General features: G+C 45.1%; 1 protein-coding gene and 1 pseudogene across 1 annotated transcript in view; one reads left to right on the top strand and one right to left on the bottom strand.

Moving 5' to 3' along the window:
- STAC (SH3 and cysteine rich domain) overlaps window positions 1-20,773 on the top strand; it is a 119,764-nt gene that overhangs the window by 78,159 nt on the left and 20,832 nt on the right. The window contains exons 6-8 of the mRNA XM_028518497.2: window positions 3,341-3,419; window positions 13,281-13,345; window positions 14,761-14,849. Of these exons, the coding sequence (XP_028374298.1) occupies window positions 3,341-3,419; window positions 13,281-13,345; window positions 14,761-14,849 (233 nt within the window). The remainder of the gene's footprint in view (window positions 1-3,340; window positions 3,420-13,280; window positions 13,346-14,760; window positions 14,850-20,773) is intronic.
- On the bottom strand, window positions 10,137-11,303 carry LOC114501758 (annotated as a pseudogene).

Below are 20,773 nucleotides of genomic sequence, written 5' to 3'. Positions count from 1 at the left end.
CCCTGGGTTCCCATAGCAGCCAATTTATTCGTCACAATGTTTTGTGTTGCTTGGAAATTTTCTCATTTTGGTTTCATCTTTCTCTTTCTTCTGCAGTGCCTTCCTCAACTAACTAGACAAAGCTGCTTCAATATAAGGACTCTCGTTCGCCTGCTTCCATTACTTTATGCCAGGGATACTCGAACTTCGGTGGGTATCAGAGTTCATGGAAGAGCTTTGTAAAAATATGAAGGCCAAGTCCATGTCCTGCTTCAACGAGCCTGGACCGCTGTGTGCATTATTAGCTCTCCAGGTCATAGGTGATTCTGATACCCTCCCAAGTTTGACAACCTCCGACCTATCCGGCTCCAGTCTTTGTATAGTCTCACTAAGTAGGTGGTGAATGAACAAATGAGTTCATGAATGAATGAACACCCTCCTAAGTCAAACTCTCTAAAATTCTAAGACGAACCTAAAACCACCAGTAAGTGCAGTCAGTGGTTCTCAGTGTGTGGTATCTGGGTCAGTGGCAGCATTGCCTGGGAACTTGCTGGAAAGGCAAATGGGCGTTGTCCTCTCAGACCTACAGAACCAGAAAATCTGAGGGTGGAGCCCAATCATCTGTGTTTTAACAAACACTCCAGGTGACTCTGATGCACATTAGCATTTAAAAATCATTGAGTTCAATACAGGACTTCAGTTTATTTCCGAGAAACCAGCCCTGCCAGCCCCTCCTCTTTCTTCTTCACATTCTCTTGTTCTTGCTCCCTCTCTGTGTGAACAGCTCTTGAATCACATATTCACGCTGGATCTGAGGTCTGGAGGTTCAAAAATGCCAACCGTGTCCCTAACACGGCAGACCATGTTACATCTCCTTCCTCAGGAGAGTGAGGAGGACCCTCGAGTCATTTCCCCCAAAGCCACACGGAGCTGGCCGTTGGCCTGCAGCCACTCCTTCTTTGCAAGTGAAGACTTTCTGTAGATACTATTCAACAATCTAAAGGATAAGCACAGACAGCACTGGCCAGAGCAGGGAGACCTCTGTGCACTCTGGCCTGCATCCCGAACGCCCGTCTCTGGCGTGCGCCCGTTTGTCCTCATCCCTCTCGCAGCCCACGCATGCTCCAAGCTCCCCTGAGGCCGGCGTTGGTGGAAGGCAGATGAGAAGCCGGGCAGGGAGGCAAGAGCAGAAAGGAGGCTTCTCCAGGGATGCCTTGACCTGTCCACATCAGCCTCGGGTGGCCACTCCTGTAAAAGAACGGCCGAGGGGGAGACAGCCTCAGAAACACTCACAGCAGCCAATGACCCTTTTAGCCTCCGTGTTTTGGGCTCCTGCTAAGAAGCAGCAAGACTGTCAGAGAGACAATTTGTCCAGTTTGCTTTCATGTCTAAAATAACTTTGTTTCTAGCACTGAGTCTACACCCTACAGGCCGATTTTATGGGCAAAAAGCATAGTTTTCTGAATGTCAAGAAGGTGTGCATTTGTCACAGTCCACTTAGGCTTCCTGGCAACTGGTTCCTTCAGTAAAGGTTTCCTGGAATTTCGCTCTGTGACAACCTCGTTCTGAGACCTGCAGGGAGACGAGGACAAATCAAATTGGGCTGAAATATCTGTCACTTCCCTCCTTCCCCGGAGCCCAACTTGCCTCGATGGAGGAAAACAGAAACAATTGATTGGTACTTTAAAATGATTTCGCTTCCTTCCCGCAGGGGCGAATGATAATGAAAACAGGTCCCTTGCCATTCGTGCAGTGCTGTGTCCTAAAGCTAACATATTCCCACATAGCCGCGCTCGGTCCCGAGGGTTGATTTTCTTCCAGGGCTGGAAAGGCGTTTGCTTTACGTTGTCTGGAAATCACTGCCTGGCTGTTTCTAAATTGTTATGTCTCCTTGAATGGTCTTCCAAACGCTCTAGAATGTAAAAAGGCTTTATGGCTTTGAGAAGGCCTGCCGAGGCCAAATTCAAAAAAACTTTCTGGGAGCTGGTCGGCTAGTTTATGTATAATCTTCAGTTTCATAAGATTAAATTAATATAATGGCAACTTCTGTTCAGCGATAGGGAGCTTCGAAGGAGCAGGATGCGAGTGACTCAGAGGCCCGGTGACATTTCTTGTTTCCCTTATTCCTGATGTATCGTGAAAATAAGAATGGCTGCAAAAAATCTTCAAGTGAAATCTTTTTGCAATAAAAATTAGTCTCTGAAGAGTTCTGGTAAAGCGCTCTAGAGCTAATTGGAGCGGTAAGAAGGGAAGCGTGTTCTTCTCTGATAAGAAAATATAAATAAAATGTTTTAAAAATGGGACTCTCCTTTGAGGTGCCCTAAATTCCTCTTTTACGGAGCCAGGCAGATCGAAGCGGGGGCATCTGGCCCTTTGAAGGAGACAATTTGAGATCAGAGATGTGCTAGTCCATGTTTAACCACCAGCTGGGGCTGGACCCCAACGTGTAGCGCCTGCCAGTTTCCATGGTATAAATACTCCTCCCGCCATCGGGTTTAAGCTGACAGCGGTGAGGACTCTGACGGCTCTCCCCAGCCCATGTGTGTCGCTCCAGCACACCCCTGGATGGAGCACCGTGCTTGTGAGCGTGAGCTCTGGGGACAACCCCTGGGGCTTGAACCCCAGATCCACCTGGTCATCTGTGGGACATCGAGCAGAGTTAACTAATTCTTGCTGGGCTTCAGGTACCTATCTGAAAAATAGGTCTACCTAGGACTATTGTGAAGAAAAAATTAGGCGATGTATATACAGAACTTCTATGATAAATGATCAAAAACCATTACTACTTAGAGTGCTATTATTGTTGCTCTTGTTCTGTATCCTAAATGGAAGAATTACTATGGCTTCTCTCATTCTAAAAAAAAAAGGCAAAATAAGTATTACAAAAACAGCTGATTTGTGCAGCAGTGGAATTGTTAGCTCATACCCAAGTAATGCATCCCTCAGCAGTGCATCTCATCCTCTGTAATTAATACTTAAAACTCACCTATAGAGAGAGCTACAGTTCTATCGAAAATTTTACTTGACAGGACATGGGCAGGAATTCTGATTTCTCTCTGTTGTCTCTTCCTGGGGAGAAACCTAACTGTAACCTATCAGGCATCTCATCCAACATGCGTTGAAAACCTACCAGGGGCCAAGCCCTGAGCCTGCCACAAACACCTGAAAAATAGGACAGTGCCAACAGGGAAAACACAGCCCCTCTGAAGTCAGCCACATGGACAAGAAAGCAGTGATTGGATTCTTTAAGACAGTGTCATGCAAATTCTACCCCAGTTGTTCTACTGACATGGAAATCTCTGTTCAGTTGACCCACCGATAGGGCATTGCTCATTCCATGCTGTCCCCTCTTTTCTCCAAGACGTCAGATCTCGTGGAGGTTCCTGAAGAAGCTGACGGGCCGGGAGACGGGTACGACCTCCGGAAACGCAGCAACAGTGGTAAGTGGGGGGATGGGGAACTGGGGCCCAGCACGAATGCGAATCACATTAGTCCCAGTCAGCAGGCAGGAAAGTAGATTGTCAGTCCCCTCGCTTCCTCTGCTAGCTCAGGAATTGGGTCTGGGCAAGGGCTCAACAACATTCTAGAGAGCAACTGGCCGTCATTCCTGGTGGATTTCAGTGATTTGAGGAGAATGATCCCTGAGTTCTGCCGCCTGAGTTCTCATGCCTCATGGACTTGACTAGAATGGGGTTTAGGAGGTCACTTCCAGACCTTTTTGTTAACGTGTCATTTCTCCCACTAACGTACATAAGATCAGCAAAGCCACAGAGAAGCTACTCCACGCTACTCCGGAAGGACCTTGGCCCTGGGGGGTAAGGGGGGGGTGCCCAGGGAGGGCAGTAGCATCCTCACAAGTGGCTCCCTCCCAGCAGGGATAACTAAGTCTCTGGTATGTGCCATCTAGCCCAACATTCCTGATTAACATCCTTTAACTTTCTAATCGCTTAAGCCCTGCTACAATAATTTCTAAAACAGTTGTGAAATGATAGCTACATACAATTGCTTGCTAACATTAAGAAAGAACCACCTCTTTAACCAGAGCTTAAGGAAACATAACCAGCCTCTTATGAATGCATCCTGCTGAACCTCTATAACATGAACAACTACTTCATCTCCACGCATTTATTTGGAAAACATTTATGAAGCATTTACTATCCCCAGCAAAGGGACACAGGTCACTGACGCTGTCCGCAGGCCGCTCATAACCTAGCAAGGCCACATGTCTTGACTTGTGTCACTTACAGGGCTGAGTGCATCCTCAGGGCAGAGTTGCCCCTCCCGACTCTCAGGCCTGCATGGGAAGCGTGGGAACATACCCCTTGGGTAGGTTTGCCACTTGGCAGTTTGCCCTGCCTTTTCCAGACTAGAAGCAATATCCCGTAGCTGCTCGGTCAGCAGCTATCTTACAAAGCATCACGTTCGCTTCCTCAGTTCCAGGAACCCGTGTTCATCTCTCCTCTAGCAAAGACTGTGCCACTGTGAGTCCCACAAGGCAGCATGTGCTTAGCTCCCCCCATGACTCTCCTTGCTAAACAAGCACCGGCATTTGCACAGCCCCCCTCGGCAAGCCTGCACACATCTGCTAAAGCGTGCTGCGAGGGGAAGGACCCCCTGCATCACATCGGGAGACTGCACTTTCAGTCAGTGCAAACACGCACTGAGCACTTCCCAGTGCCACCAGAGAGACACACTAAAGAATATCAATGGTCAGGGGATGCTCACAACAAGCAGTAACATGGCGGGACCATCCCAACCCACATCTTTCCAACACTGCGGGTCCAGTGGCTGAATTTTGTCAGCAACCCTGGGGTTCCTTAGCATCCGAGGAACAAACTCACAAGAGACTGGTTTATAAATCAAACGTGCCTGCACTTTAATGCTTCTGGGTCTGGTTAGCTGCTCTGTCCCCGAGTCTGACTTCTGCTTGCACTCCTCACCTGACCCTTCTCACCGATATGAGGGCCTCCTCATCACCGACCACGCTGGACCTCTCTGGTCCTTGGCCCCTCCTGGCTCTGGAGGCAGGCTGCTGCACTGCACTTGGTGATCACGTGGCTGTGAATCAGTGACCTAGCCTCTCTCTGCCTCTGTTGACTCGCCTGTAAAACAAGGATAATCATATCCCCAAATCTATAGGATGTTGTGATCTTTAAATGAGATAATGGATGTCAGTACCATGTATACACCGATCACTGAAACCCCATTTCCAGGACCAGGCTTCTTTGTTGCCTCCCGACACCTACAGCCTCCTGGATATGGCCACCTGAATGTGGAACAGGCCTCTTTAAGTTAACACTAGATTCCTGATTACTTTTCCCACCGATCCACCCATACTGTCTCTTCCCGGCTTGCCCTGCTCTGTAAATAGGAACTCCATTCTACTAGTTGAGCAGGCCAAAACTTGTGGCATCAGCCTTGACTCTCCCTTCTTCTCACACCTCACATCTCATCTGTCAACAGAGCTTATCTGCCAGTCTTCAAAACCTTGCCCAGCCTGTGCCTTCCACTGGCCTCAGCCATCCTGCTCCAGCTCTGCTGATGCCGTTGTTTACCCATCCCCTTAGTGGTTAAGGTCTTTATTGGCCCTGGGGGTTTCTTTACTCAATGAGGGGTCTTCATAGGATTTTATGATGTGAAGGAATCATCATCCCTATAGGAATCATCAATATGAAGCACTGTTGCTGTTAATTAAGTCATCATAAGGTCATAAAGTGTCAGAGATGCCATTTAGAGCCTCACTACTCCAAGTATGGCCCATCGACTGCAGCCTGGGCACCACATGAGAGCCTGTTGGAAATGCAGAATCTCAGGCTGTGCTAGAACAGCTGCAGAATCAGAATTCATATCTGAACCTGTGACAGGAGTCCTGGTAAAGTTGGAGAAGCAGGATTAGAAGTCATGGAGCCAAACTCCTCCCCTCCGATACTTACACACACAGGCATGCACACACGCACCACGTACTATTAGATAAGGACACTAAGGCACTGGGTAATACACTCAAAGACTCAAAGTTGATTATTCACCATCTTTTTTATGTCAAGGGACATTTTTACGCACTTATTCAAAGAAATCTGTGAAAAGCACCTAGCAAGCAATAAACCTCCAACAAGCTTCGCAGATATATTAGCTATTCCTTTGATCAGCAGTTGCTTTCTTTATAATGCACCCTTGGAAGCAAGAGAGATTAATCGTGCAGCAGTTTGTTGCAAAACATTTTCTCTGATTAGATTCAATCCCCTGTCCACGCAGTCTAAGAAACAGCACAGGGAGGACACCGCGCTCTGGATCCCCGGTTCCCACTCGTCTTCTCAGCATCACGGCGAGAAGGGTGCTGGCTTTTCAGGAAGCAGCACCTGGTTTCCAGGCTCAAACAGTTCTGCACTACCTGTTTCCTTTATGTTCTGACACAGGCACAGTGCACCCAGGTATTATCTCTGCCCGCAGGTGGTGTGTGGTCCTGGAGGAATAGTTCCAAAGCCACCTTAGAAGAGGGTACAATTCGTGCTCGTGTCTTTACTGTTAAGAGTGCAGTCTCTGCTTTCTCTTCCTAGAGGTTCTTGGGCAGGTCTGAGTGTTTCTGGTGGTTGTTTTCAACACCATTCCTGGATGCATCAGAAATATAGAAGTGGAGAGTTGCTGGCCTTCCCCTTTGCTCTAACTGCCAGACACTCCACAGGTAGCAAGGTGGTGAGCAAAGGGAGAAGAAAAATCTAGGCTGCCCATTTAGGCTCAAAATGCCAAATAATGATGTTACTGGCTGCCTTCAATAATTGCATTTCAGGCTAATTGTATGCCATCATGACTTTTCTGGAAGAAAAGTAGAGGGAAAAGAACATCAGCAAGACAGATTCCTAGAAATAGTCTTTTAAAAGGACTGGGTTAATCACATTCACTTGAGGATATTACACAGCTCAATAGAATCTTGGGTTGCACTAAAGTCAAGGAATTTTGCCCAGAAAGAAAAGTAGCAAGCACAGATTTGTAAAATTAATTCTTGCCTTTAGTATGCACTGGTTCTGTATCTTAAATTTTGAGTTGTCACCAAAAAAAAAAAAAATAGGAGCAAATATTTTAATGGCTCTCTTGGCAGATGCTCCTGGTTCTGGTCCCCCTCCAGTGGACAATTCCCAAATTACAGATTCAAATACTATGGTTTGTTTTTACAATACACAATTAGAATCCAGACCATTTGAAACAACATGGACAGGCCAAGAGAATAGTATGCTCAGTGAAATAAGTCAGACAGAGAAAGACAAATACCATCTGATTTCGCTTATATGAGGAATCCAAAACAAACAAAATGGAAACAAACTCATAGATACAGAGAACAAATTAATGGTTGCCAAGGTGGAAGTATTGAGATGTACAAATTGGCAGTTATAAAGACAGCCACAGGACTATAAAGTACAGCAGAGGGGATATAGTCAATAATATTGTAATAACTATGTACGGTGTCAGATGAGTGCTAGACTTACTGGGTGACTGGGTGACTCACTTCACAAGTCATGTAAATGTCTAATCACTGTGTTTTACACCTGAAACTAACATAATATTGTATTTCAACAGTAATTGAAAAATACTTTTTAAAAGTTTTAGGTTACTATCAGCAAATGTTAAGCAAAAGAAAGATTCTATAGCTATATGAATGTGTGGGGGGAAACGGACTTGAAGACCAAAAAAGAAAGAGCATCACTAAGAGAAGAGCATCCTCACATGGCCACGTTCACTTCTTCAGAAGATACAAATTCTAAACTTCCATCCACCTAATATGTAGCCTTTAAATAACAGAAACTCAAAGAGGAATCGATAGCACTATTAGGAAAATGGGCATCCCCATTCACAGTGAGGGATTTTCACACGGCTTTCAGTCATGGGCAAGTTGGATAGACAAAAAGATTTGATGCAAACATAGAGGAACTAAGGACCCATTTGACAATTCTAATTGACTTAGAAAGGACACTCCATCTAACAAATGCACAATTCGCATTCTCTTTAAGACCACTTGGAACAATTATAAAAATTGATCACCTGCCAGGCCACAAGCAAGCTTCATAAATTAATATTATATAGAACACGTCTTTCTGACTATGATAGAAATCAATAGTCAAAGGATAAGTAGGAAAACCCATAATTTAGGAAATTAGAATACACTTTTAAAAAGCTTCTGTGTTAAAAAAATGCATAATGAAAACTGGAGTATATTTAAGACTAATAAGGAAAACCCTATGCATCAAAATTTGTGGAATGCAGCTAAAGTTATGACTAGAGTATTTAGATTTAAAACTATTTTATTAAAAAAGTAAGAAATGCTGAAAAGTAATCATCTAAGCATCATATTTAAGAAGTCAGAAAAAAATAAATAGAATAAAGGCAGGTGATGCAGTAGGACAGTGAATCAAGAGCACAAATGATTAAATTGCAAAGACAGGTCATAAACCCTAAGAGTGGGTCTTTAAAAATTAAATTTATAACATTTGGCAATTTTAAGAATAAAATGGAGATCCAAAATGAAAAACTATAATAAAAAGAATGAACATAACAGAGATCAATACATCTTAAAACTTTCTTTAAATGGGCAGATACCAAGAAAAATACCAATGACCAGAATGACTCGAGAAGTAATAGAAATAGAAAACTTGACGTGGTCTCTGATCGAAATAGAAATGGAATCAATACTTTCACTTTTTGTGCAATGAAAATACAAGGTCCGCTGTGTAAGGAAATGCTTCCAAACATTTAAGGAATAGACAGTTTCAATCTTACATAAGCTCTTTGTTGAAATACAACAAAAAGTGGCAAGGAGGAAGAACAGTAGCATCATCTAACTTAGTTTATGGGGCTGGTATGATACTGACCTCAAAACCAAACAAAGACAGTGTGAGAACGGGAAGTCACGGGCCAGTTTCCCCCTTGAACATGGAAACAGAAATCTGAAACAAGATCTTAGTAAACTGAATCCAATAATATATTCATAAAAGGCAATACATAATTACCAAGTCGGACGTTTCAGGAATGCAAATTTGGGTCAACGTCAGGTAAGCCAATTATGGAACTGGCTGCCCTATCAGGATCAGATAAAAAAGTAATAATAATCATCTCGTTAGAAAACCCAGTGGTGGACATGGGCCTCACAGGACTACAAAGCAAAAAAGAAAGAATACGGAAAAGGAACAGACAACGGTCCTTTGGGGATGTGGTAAAAACTAAAGATTCACTTTGTGTCTATAACAGAAAATATGGCTAAATGAAATAAATCATATGGAAAAAGATAAGAGCCATACGATTTCACCCATATGTGGGATATAAAACAGAAAGCAACAAATGAACAAACTGACAGACACAGACAATAGTACGGTGGTTACTAGAGTGGGGGAGGATGAAGAAGTTTCAGGGGTCGAATGCACACTGGCGGAAGGAGCCCCGGCTTTGGGTGGTGAGCACACAATGCAATATACAGATGATATATTGTAGAATTGTACATTTGAAACTTCTATAATGTTTTTAACCAAGGCTACCTCAATAAATTTAATTTTTTAAAGATTTTATTTATTTATTTTTATAGAGGGAAGGGAGGAAGAAAGAGAGAGAGAAACATCAACGTGCGGTTGCTGGGGGCTGTGGCCTGCAACCTAGGCATGTGCCCTGACTGGGAATCGAACCTGCGACACTTTGGTTCATAGCCTGTGCTCAATCCACTGAGCTATGCCAGCCAGGGCCTCAATAAATTTAATTTTAAAAAGAAAATATGCGTGAATAAGGGACATAGTCTTTGGATACTTGTCATGGATGAAATGAACAATCAAATTATTTTTTATTAAGATTCTGAAAACCCTGTCACCTGCTTTATTTCTGGAGAAGGAGAAAGGGAGAAAATATTCACTTGGACTTGAAGGGCAGCTAAACTGGAACAACAGTAGCACATTCTATGCCTCTGAGTTTCTTCTGACCCATAGGGAATGCCTCAACTTCCTTGACTGGAGATGCAAGCCTAACTTCTCCCCTGAGCAAGACCATTGGGATAAAAGAACAAAGAACAACAAACTCAATAGCACCATATGGGGTTTAATGCAGAAAATGAGGCCTGGTTTCTCCTTTCAAGTGAAATTTTTACACTAAAATGCGTTTAGAAGTCAAGTTGTTTTTCCTCTTTATGTTCAGAGAACACGGGGTTCAAGCCTTCCCCTTCCCCCAACCAGAGCATGCGCCTCACTAACCAGATAAACCATCCAGCCGCCGGCACCACACGGGGTGTGGTCTGATGACCAGTGGGGCTGGCCTAGCGCAGCCTGCCCGCAGGGACAGGACGCAGTGACTGTGCTTCCAGGGAGAACGGGCACTGAGGATGCCACCGGTCGAAGAGTCAAACGCTGCACACCCTGCTCACTGCGCAGTTTCCGAAACACCACCACGGACGGCAGAGTCTTGGAACACCAGGCTCATCGATGATGCCGCATTTCCATGCTCACATCGATCGTAAACAGAGTGACTATCATTCCCACAAGGGAATGAAGATGAAATTGAGGTGGTGACCTGCAGGAGGTAGCTGTCCTGGTCGGCGCTGGCGTGAACATGTTTGTACTGAACAGGAGGCTGCAGCACCCCAATGCACTTGCTCTTTAATCTAGGGAAGTGGTTTTGAACTTGAGGTTGAAGTTCCACATTGACTCCTGTCTGTTCCCAACAATCTGTTCTGGAATTCTTTAATGAGCTGGGCATACTCTCTGGAATGGCTGGCTTTTTGGAGACTGGAGCAGCAAAGGGCTCATATTTATGGTAGGAGACTGGATCACGCATGCCCAGAGGCAGTGCAGCTTTTCCATGGACTCTGGTCGCAGGCACAAAGGCAGAGAGAGAGGCATCCAGCGTGTAGTGCCTTCCGTACAACCTGGTCCAAAAGGCAGCAGTGCAAATGGCAGTCCAGGCACTCTTACAAATCAGGGAGGCGTTTCCAATGTCCTCAGGACGGATTGTAGGAGGTCTGCAGCAGCCAAATATCCATGGGGTACGCTCCCCCTCCTCCAGCCCGGTGCAGGTCTCTGTACCTCCTGGTTTTCCTTTTTCTGGGGATGGTTCTGGAGACGGTTCTCTCCCGCCTGGGCACCCATCTCGTCACTGCTCTCGATGACATCACAGGGCTCCCACAGCCCCAGAAAGACCTTCCACTGCAGGAACCGAGGAGCCTTCCAAGCCACAAAGAGATTTTACGTCTTGATGAACGGCGCTGGTGACAGCTTTCTTGACCTAGCCAGACCTCATAACAGCCGGGTCTGACTTAGCATAGTGCGCCACAGTCACTCGTCCAGAGCAGACACCGTGGGCTCAGAACTGGAGTCACTTCCCTTGCTTGAGTGTGGTGGCAGTGTCAGGGTGAGGCCGGCCTAGAGTGCCAGGACCCCGGATCATGTCTCGGGCCCCAGAGTCGGCTCCGGGAGCCACAGGCCAGCTCCGGCAGCTCTGTGGTCATCATGCTCCACAGATTACTTTTAATAAAATAAATGTAAAGAACCAAATATAAAAGGTGTATGATATATGTCTTGGTAAAAGAGTTACCTTTCTTATTATTTTTCCCTCAAATCAAAGTCTTAGACTTGACTCTGGAGGGAACAGGCTTTCAAAAGCATTTTGGCACTGTTCAGTTCTGCTTGCAGCCGCATAGTTGAAAACACATTTGGGGTCGCTTCAAATGACGTTTAGTGTAGTTCACCAAAATGATACCAGATGTTTCATGGATATTCAACATAAAGCTAAAACGAGGTGAAATGACCAAATTGTAAACGCAGTCCAAACCACTCATTGCATTTGCACCTTACGCAGGTCCCCTTTGAGCGCCCATCAGCAGTTTTCTAGGAAGATTCTCTTTGCGGGTTTTCCTTCAGACATTTAATATTCTTTCAGAAGTATCCAGTTTTCCGCTGGTGGAATCAAGTATTTCCACCGGGATTTTAGGTAATCCCATTATACCAGCGAAAAGTATTCCTGCTTCTACTGATTTTAAACGAAGTTGAGTGGTCAAACATCGAGGCAGATGAGGGCCATAGGACTGGACCTTTGTTTTCCACTCACCTACAAACCCAAGCTGCTCCAGTGACTGCCTACGGGCCTCCTGGGGGTAATGGGATTGCGTCCCCAGGCCCTGGAAGTGCAAGCTGGAGGACAGCTGTTTACCACGCATGCGCACATTTACAGGGGCTCCTGTTCTGAAGCGTGTCTTCTACCTACAGTCATGGAGCCCATGGTAAGGACAGTGGAGGTTGTCAATGCACTGACTGAAACTGGCGATAGAGCTTCTTGTGGTGGGTAGAGCTTTCTCTTCCTCCGCTGAGGTTTCCTCGATATTCAGAAGGGTAACCGAAGGGCAGAATAAAGCAGCCAGGTGTGATTTTTAAATGTCGAGTCATCTAAATGGTAGGTTCATTTAGACACCGCAACTGTATTGTATACGCTTGGAAACATGTGCCACGTTTGTGTTTAAAGAGGAGACACGCGGTGGGAATAAGGCCATGACTTTGGTCACCAGGGTGCACTTGGCTGGTAGAACTGGCCAAGGTAGAGCCTTCATACCCATCAGGGACCTCCCGCAGCTGTGTAGTGGACAGGAAGCCCCCTGCCCATTTTGAGGAGCCTTGCTTTTTATCAAAGGCCACAAAGTGGCTGCTTAAATGCAAAAGCGAGAAAACTGTACAACCCAAGAACAAACTACATGAGAAACCATGATTTTATTTTTTAATCCAAATAATCACCTCAATGCATTGACAATAAGAGATCAAGGACCTATTATGAAATTTAAAGCTAAAGCCTTATTCTGCAAAATAGAATACAGACATCATTAAGAAACTAGAATCAAGATACTGATATAGATAAGAGAATCCGGTATTTAGAAAGGTTAATTTAAATATCATCGAATAGGGCCACACATCACCCTCCACCCCACAACGAATGATTTGATACATTTTACAAAGATGAATGGCACGCTCTGTGTTCATGAGAATAGCACTGTCAAATGAGGCCAAGTTGTAACCACACAACTGCCAGGCAATCAAGAGGATGTGTGCCAGCCGGAGGCGTGTACAGGGTATGAGTATGCAGAGAAGGCGGTGCCAAACGTTGGGTGGGGAGTCAGGGAAGCGTCACATGGATGACGACATAAATGCTGGGTCACTAAAGAGCACGGAAACGGCAGTGGATCAGAGTGAAGTGCCATCTACGGTACAGGGAATAATAAAGCCACACCTTTCAAGCGCGTTTCCAAAGCATGGTGACTGGATTCGTAACGCTCCTGCTTTCTCTGCCCCCTTCAGTGTTTACGTATCCAGAAAACGGCACTGACGATGTCCAAGACCAAGCAAAGGACATAAACCACCAGGTATTTATGGATGCCACGGAAGGCAGTTTCTGTCTCCGCATGTATGTTCCATGCAAGTAGACCTATTCTTTATAGTGTGGAGATTATATAGTGGCATAATATATTGACGATATTTTATAGTACATAAGTATATATTCTTATTTCTATGCTCATTTATATATAATTAGAATAGAATCCATAGGACAGAATAAATTGATAGAACCAAGAGAATAAAATAAAATGTACTTTAGCTTTGGATAGCAGAGTAAATCAAATAAAAAGGATACAGTTGTGTATCCTTTTTATACAGCTGTGTATAGTTGTGTACAGTTGTGTACACAGTTGTGTATAGTTGTGTATCCTCCTATAGTTCTTATTGTTTTATATACAGCACATATTCACTATAGTGTTATATAGTTAAATATAGTATATAATTATATAGTATTACATATTATATAGCATATACATGCATGTAGTGTCATACATGCATAAGAGATTGTATCTTATACATACTGTATGCATGTAGTAGTAGGTATACTATTCTAATACATACATGTGTATAATACATGTGTATTATACATGCATATTATTATCTATTATATACTTTTTAATTTATTGTATATATTTTAAAGCATAAACATTATATATATATATATAGCATTTACATTTAGTTGGTTAATAATAGTAATTAATATTCATATGACACTTATAGTTCTCTTTATAGTCTACAAATTGGGGATAACAATAAAATCTCCCTCCCGGGGCTGCTGTGAGGTCCCAGTATGCTAAAAAACGAAACACACTGCCTGCCACACAATCAACTATCAAATAGTAGTTTTCATTATCATTATCGCAAGGTTTCATAGCTGGTAGATGGTGATTGCATGACATAAACTACATTTGTCTGATGTCAAAATCTGTGCTTTTTTCAACTGATAAAAAGTCAATTTTATGGATCACTTCGTAAATTATATAAATGTCTAACCACTGTGCTGCACACCTGAAACTAATATAACATTGAATGTCAACTGTAATTGAAAAATAATTTTTTTTAAAAAGCCCATCTGAGGAGCTGCTTATTCCTAGTCACATGCCCCTCTCTCTACAGGGAGGGTATTCTCGTTCCTGGGACCAAGCCTGTATCACCTTTCATGAATGACTAAGTACAAATATTATTTGAAGGAAATTGTAGTATTTCTGACAAAGCCCTCCACACAACTGTTTTCAAATGGTGTGTAATAAAATCGATCTCAGCTAAGAAATTAAAAATAAAAAATAAAATAAACCAGCGGTTGAAATAGTGTTTAATTATGGTTAGATATTTTAAACTTAAGCACCACATCCTTAATTACATTTCATTAACTTCACCGTTTTTATTTCTCCTCTCCCTTTCTTCTTCCTTCCTTCTCTAATTCTTCTCTTATTTTCCCTTTCAGGGACCCCTTTCCAAAGACCCATTACAGATGAACACCTATGTTGCCTTGTACAAATTTGTACCACAGGAGAATGAAGATTTGGAAATGAGGTAAAAACATGTTTTAAAGGGGAAAAAAAAGCAAGAGTGAAAAAGAAAAAAAAATAATTCTATGTGAAAAACAATCATTGAGATTGCGCCACGTCCGGGAAATTTAGAGCAATTCTCAAACTTTAGTGTGCACGCCACAAGCTGACTGGCTGGTCCCCACGCGGATGGCCGGGCCACTCCCTGCAGTCTCTGACTATGAGGGTCTGGGGTTGGGCCTGAGAAGCTGTGTTTCTAACAGGTCCGCAGGCAGTGCTGATGCTGCTGACGTGGGACCGCCCTTCCAGAAGCTCGGTTTCAGCACGTTGGCCACGGAGCTGCTGATGGGAGCTTTCATGAACGCTGACCTTCGGATGCCCTTGGCATCCTACAGGGGCCAGTAGGGAATCACAAAAAAAAATGTATTTAATCCCCAAATTAACAGTGATTGAAGAATTAAGCTAAGACAACTTGTTTTTCCTGCTGGCATCCAGCATCTTCCCCTGCCTTGCATCCTGCAATAGGCTTTTGTTTCAGGATACATCCCCCTTATGGGGACAGACCCACGGGGACGGTGAGGTGAGGTTTGGGGACGCTCGGGAAATATGAACCTTTCTCCTGACCTGTGTGGGGTCCTTGTGTTTCAGGGGTAGCTAAGCTGGAGTCAATCTTCTGTTCATGTCCTCCTTATGGTGTGACCTTAAGCAACTTAAGCAACCTCTCATTGCTCTGGCTTCCCCCTGTATAAAAGAATAAGAATGACCTCTTCCCCGAAGGTCTTTGTGAGGATGAAATACGTAATGTTTGTAAAGCGCATAGCCCAGTGCCTAGTCACCACAAACACTCAGTAACTGGTAGTTATGACAATTTTTATAATGAGGTGTGTTCACTGGCCTGTCTCTAAGAAAAGGCTGTATTCCCCCTCCTCCATCCCTGACACTAAAATGTAAGTCGTCGGGGGAGAAGGCGCTGGTGTTTCCCAGGCCTGGAGCAGGAGAGTAAGGGCTGCTTCTCTAGTTGAATGGGCCCTTGGAGATTGGTCCTTTCCAAGTCGAAAAGAGTGGAGAGAGAAATTAACACTGAACACTACTGGAACGTCAGAGCATCAGTGAAACTGCCTCCATTTGGGGGTGGACCCGTCCTGTGTGAAAGCCACACAGTCCAAGTTAGAGCCACCAGTCACCCCCTCCGATGGCTCCCAGAGGGGCCCGTCTCCCCACCCGAGGGCCTTGAGGGCTTCTCCACCTCCAGGGACTTGTGCCATTTCCCAGACCGAGTGCCTCTGGTGCTTGCCTGAACACCGTTTCCCACCTCAGTGACATCTGCCTCTTCTTTTCCACTTTCCCCAAAGCCCCTTAAAAGGGGAGAGCTGCCCAAAAGACTCCAGTTGCACCCTGCTCGCTGGCTCCATGTGCCATTGGGTGAACCTCTGCCAGCCCTCAGAGCACGGCATTCAGCGCAGCTCCACAGCAGATGTGTGTACCTGCTGAGTCTGCGGACTCCTCCCGGCTCACACCCGAGGTCAGCTTCGTTTCAGTATCCCTGTGGTCTGCTTCCCAGCGATGCTTGGGCCTTTGCAGAGCAGAGCGCAGGGCCTGGGTCCCGGCTCCTCAGATTGCTGCAGACCTTTAGGCTGTCGTACATCTGCGTTTTCTCCGTCACTGGGTAAGAGGGGCCAGGCTGAAGTCCCTGGCTGGCAGTGTCAGCACCACCCGAACAGTCTGGCATTGGTGCAGGAGAAGGGGTGGCATTTGTCCAGGGAAGCCCTGTTCTGTCAGGGATAGACCAAGCCCTGAAGGTTAGTTAGAGCCTGCCTCGGGTTCATCACCGGGCTGGTGCCTGCCCTTCAGCCCCCGGTCCACAGTGACCTTTTTTGCTGATGAAGACAAGGATGTCACCTCTTTACTTTTCAATAAGGACAGTGTATTTTCTCCTTCTTGAGATTGTCACTGGGGTACCTAAAATTTAAGATTTACCAACTTCCTATGGTGTGGGTCCTACCATGTTATATTGGAAAATTATCTGGAATCATCAGATAAAAAAATCCCTGATAAATATAGAATGTTACTGAGGAATGGTGTCCAGCTGCCTGGTGGTGGTCATAACGTTTGGTGCTCATTTCGGTCGGCAGCAGGCCATTAAAACGCAAATGGCCTGCTCACAAATCCGCCGCTTCCAGTCCGCTTCGAGGCATACAGTTCATCCCCCAGAGTGAAATGTCTGCGTTACACAGGCTGCACGATTGGAGCGATACATCATACTTACGTTTTTTTTTCCTTTTGCCAAGAGATTCTAGGTTCGCATTTTAAAAGCCAGCTGCTTGATTTAGAATGTGTAAGGCAATGCTTGGGGAGTTGGTATAATTCCGTGAATGAACTGGGGCTTTAGTGAATTATCGTTTGCTCCTTAAACCATAAAGTAGAGGGGGGAGACCCCTTTTAACAGAAGACCACTCTTCTCCGCCTGCGTTCTGATGGAGGGGAGCATGCTGGGTATTATCCTCAGGCAAGAGAACAAAAGAGGTGCGAGTCTGGGGAATGTTAGGAGTGTGAGCTCAGAGGCAACGAAGGCCCAACTGGCAAAGCCCACGGTCATAGATCAGAGCAGATGAATCTTCACTTCAGCAGACATTTATTATAGATCTGCACAAGAATGAGGAATCTTTGTCTGCCAACATCCAACAAATAGTCCAGATCTCCCTGCTGACTCCAGGGGCACATCTAGGCCCACCTGCCCTGGGAACGGGCAGCACAGAGCAGCTCCATCCTCCCTCCACCCTCCCTCCCTCACACCTGCACCTTAGGGAGCACGGTGTCACCATCCGCCCCGACTTCGAGCCAGCCACCAGAGACGTCCCTTTTCCTCGTGCCCAAAATGTATTTAATATTCAGGTTCTACTGGTTCTCTTTGCCTAAAGTGTACTCTCTCCATCCCCACCTTCACCTCTCTCCTGGATTGGTGGAGCAGGCCCTACCTGGTCTCTGGGTTTCTAGGCTTGCCTCCCACTCCTACCTCCCCATCCATCTTGGGAAGCGAGTACCCAAAGGGGACAGTGCTGTGTTTTGGATGGAGGTTGTCTAAATTTGGAGTCAGAGAGAATGGGTTCGAATCCCAGCAACTCTTACAATAGATCATATTACCTAGCTTTCTGGACCTCTGTTTTCTCATCTTGAAAACGGGGACACAAAGCTGCCCTTAGAGGAGGGCTGTGGTTGGATGAGACGACAATATCTGGTATGGAGTGGGAGCTTAATAATGTTCGCTCCAGTCAGTTCTATTCATACTCCAAAAGTAGATGCTTCTTTTCAGGCTTAAGACATGAGAGAAAGAGAATGAGTATCTCAACATGGATTTCCTGGATGTTTAAGAATGAAACGTGTGGGCATGTGCTTGACTTGGGGTAAGTCCCCGTGAAGCCACTCACCAGCTGTGTGACCCCAGATGCCTGCCTCGGGTCTGTTCACGACACCTGTATCTTTGCTTAAAACTCTCCAGTGTCCTCCTACTTCCCTTGTGGAACAACCAGAATATGGGACGTCCAGGACCTGTGCAGTCTCATCCCTGGTGACATCTCTGCTTTGTGTCCCCCTCACCTCTCTGCTCCATCCACAGTGGCCTTTTCCCTTCCCTAGAAGGTCCATGCAACCACCGGCCAAAGGATTTGTCTTCCTGCCATCTGCTCCTCCCCTCTCCCCCCTCCCATCCACCCACCACCACCATCACACCACACACACATGCACACACACACGTATGCACACACACATACATACTATTCCAGTTGACAATCATGCACCCATGAGATCTCAGTTCAGATAGTGCTTTTTTGGTGCAACTTTTCCTGATACCCCCCACCTGGGTGAGTTCCCTCTTTCATATATTTTCATGATGCCATACTTCTTCCCTCTAAAACACTTATCTCGACTTGGATTTAAATGTCTCCGGTACTATTTGGTTAACCTCTATTGCCCTTATAAACTCAGTAAGAACAAATCTGTAATTTCGGTCTTTTCTATCCCTGTAGCATAGTACAGTCCTTGAAATATAGTAGATGCTTAGCAAATATTTGACGAGCAAATGAATGAGTACTGTGGAAATTAAATGAGCTGATGTTGTACCTGGCATCTATAATTAGTGGGCACATCAAGTCCATGGTAATAAAATGGAAAATATGAAGGATGAAGCAAACCAAGCTCAGAGGGGCTGCCCAGAACCTATTTCTTGGAGGAAATGGGCCTTGACCCCGTGATGAATACTACTTGTCAAGGAGAAACTACAGAAAGCAAAACCAAAAGGAGCCCATGGTCATATTCACAAGGAGCAAAGGACTAAAGACCATTTGGAAGAGGCCCTTTACTGAGCACTCACAGAGAAGAGAAGCCAGGTGCTGTCCCCTTATTCTCAGGGCAGTGAGGACTCCTCTTAGAAGTGTTGTGTTCCCATCACTAGTCACTAAATGCTGTCTAAAGACAGGCTGCACACTGTCTGCTTTGCTACAGTTTCAGTGCAGCATAAACTTCCTTCCTAAACGCATCTACCATTATTGTCCCAAATCCCTGGAGCTCACATACCCTGATGATGCTCTACCTTCCCACCATCATGGGTGGAGAGAGAGAGTCGGAGAGGACAGGTGAGAGGGCAGCAAAGAGTAATACCTGGGAGTCACATAGACCTCACCCACCACCCAGCTCTGACCCCTCACTAGCTGCATCCGTTTGAGCACACTGATCTCTGTGAGCCTCAGTTCTCCCCTTCCTAGGGCCACTGGATACTTAACAAGCTACTGAAAATAAAAGCTAGGATTTCCAAATACAAAGCAAGGTGCATAACATATTTTAGATACCTTCTGTTCATAATTTGCATCTTTCCACAATATGTTTTATTTCCTGGTCTTCTAAACAAGCTCATTAACACAACCCTAGGGATATATAGAACCAAAAAAAAAAAAAAAGCCCACAGTCAACGACTGTCTCCGGCCATTGAGCACATCCGATGAGACTTTGTCTAATTGGTCCAGCGACAAGGAGACTGTGAGATCCTACCCCTCGTATTCTGAGTAGGTTTCCTAGTTGCTGAAATGACATGCCTCATGTGTGGCATTCCGCCGCTGACATGAGAGATGTGATGCCCTCACGTGTGAGATCTCTAGTTCACTGCTGATGACCTGTGGTCTCAGAACATTATGGAGCCACCCGGGCCCCTCTGAGTGGAATGAGCTCGTACAGATAACCTTCCGTAATGAGGGGTCTTAACAATTTCCACCAACAACCCTTATTATCAAGTTTCTTTAAAGAGCTCAGAAAATTACACTTTATGGGCTGCCAGCTTAATTCATGAGCAAAATTCTTTAAACGGCTGCTTGGAATACAAACTGGAGAATCGCATTATAATCAGTATTGATGTACTGTCTCCTGCAGTCCCATCAGCCATGTGTCAAATCACCCCCTTGGCTAAGTGGGTGAGCGTGTGTGTGTGTGTGATCTACTTGCATATGCATAATGTGTACACACATTCCCACACACACACAGCCAGATCTGTGCAAACACAGTCACGCATGTTCATGTGCACACATTCACACACCCTTGCAAACTCAAGTATACATTCATTCGCACACACTCATATACACGTATCATTAGCATCAGCTTACTAATACAAGCCTCGATTTTATTTTTTATTTTTTATTTTTTTAAGTATGTCTTATTGATTATGCTATTACAGTTGTCCCATTTTTCCCTCCCCTTTACCGTCCTCTGCCCTGCACCACCCTTCCCACCAGCATTACCTCCCCTTAGTTTGTATGTCCATGGGTTGTACATATAAATTCTTTGTCTTCTCCATTTCCTATACTACTGTTAACCTCCCCCTGTCTATTTTGTATCTACCAATTATGCTTCTTATTCCCTGCACCTTTTCCCCCATTCTCCCCTATCTCCCTCCCTGCTGATAACCCT

Source organism: Phyllostomus discolor, chromosome 7, assembly GCF_004126475.2.
Source record: "Phyllostomus discolor isolate MPI-MPIP mPhyDis1 chromosome 7, mPhyDis1.pri.v3, whole genome shotgun sequence".
NCBI classification, from domain to species: domain Eukaryota; kingdom Metazoa; phylum Chordata; class Mammalia; order Chiroptera; family Phyllostomidae; genus Phyllostomus; species Phyllostomus discolor.
This window is presented reverse-complemented; position numbering and strand designations above follow the sequence as displayed.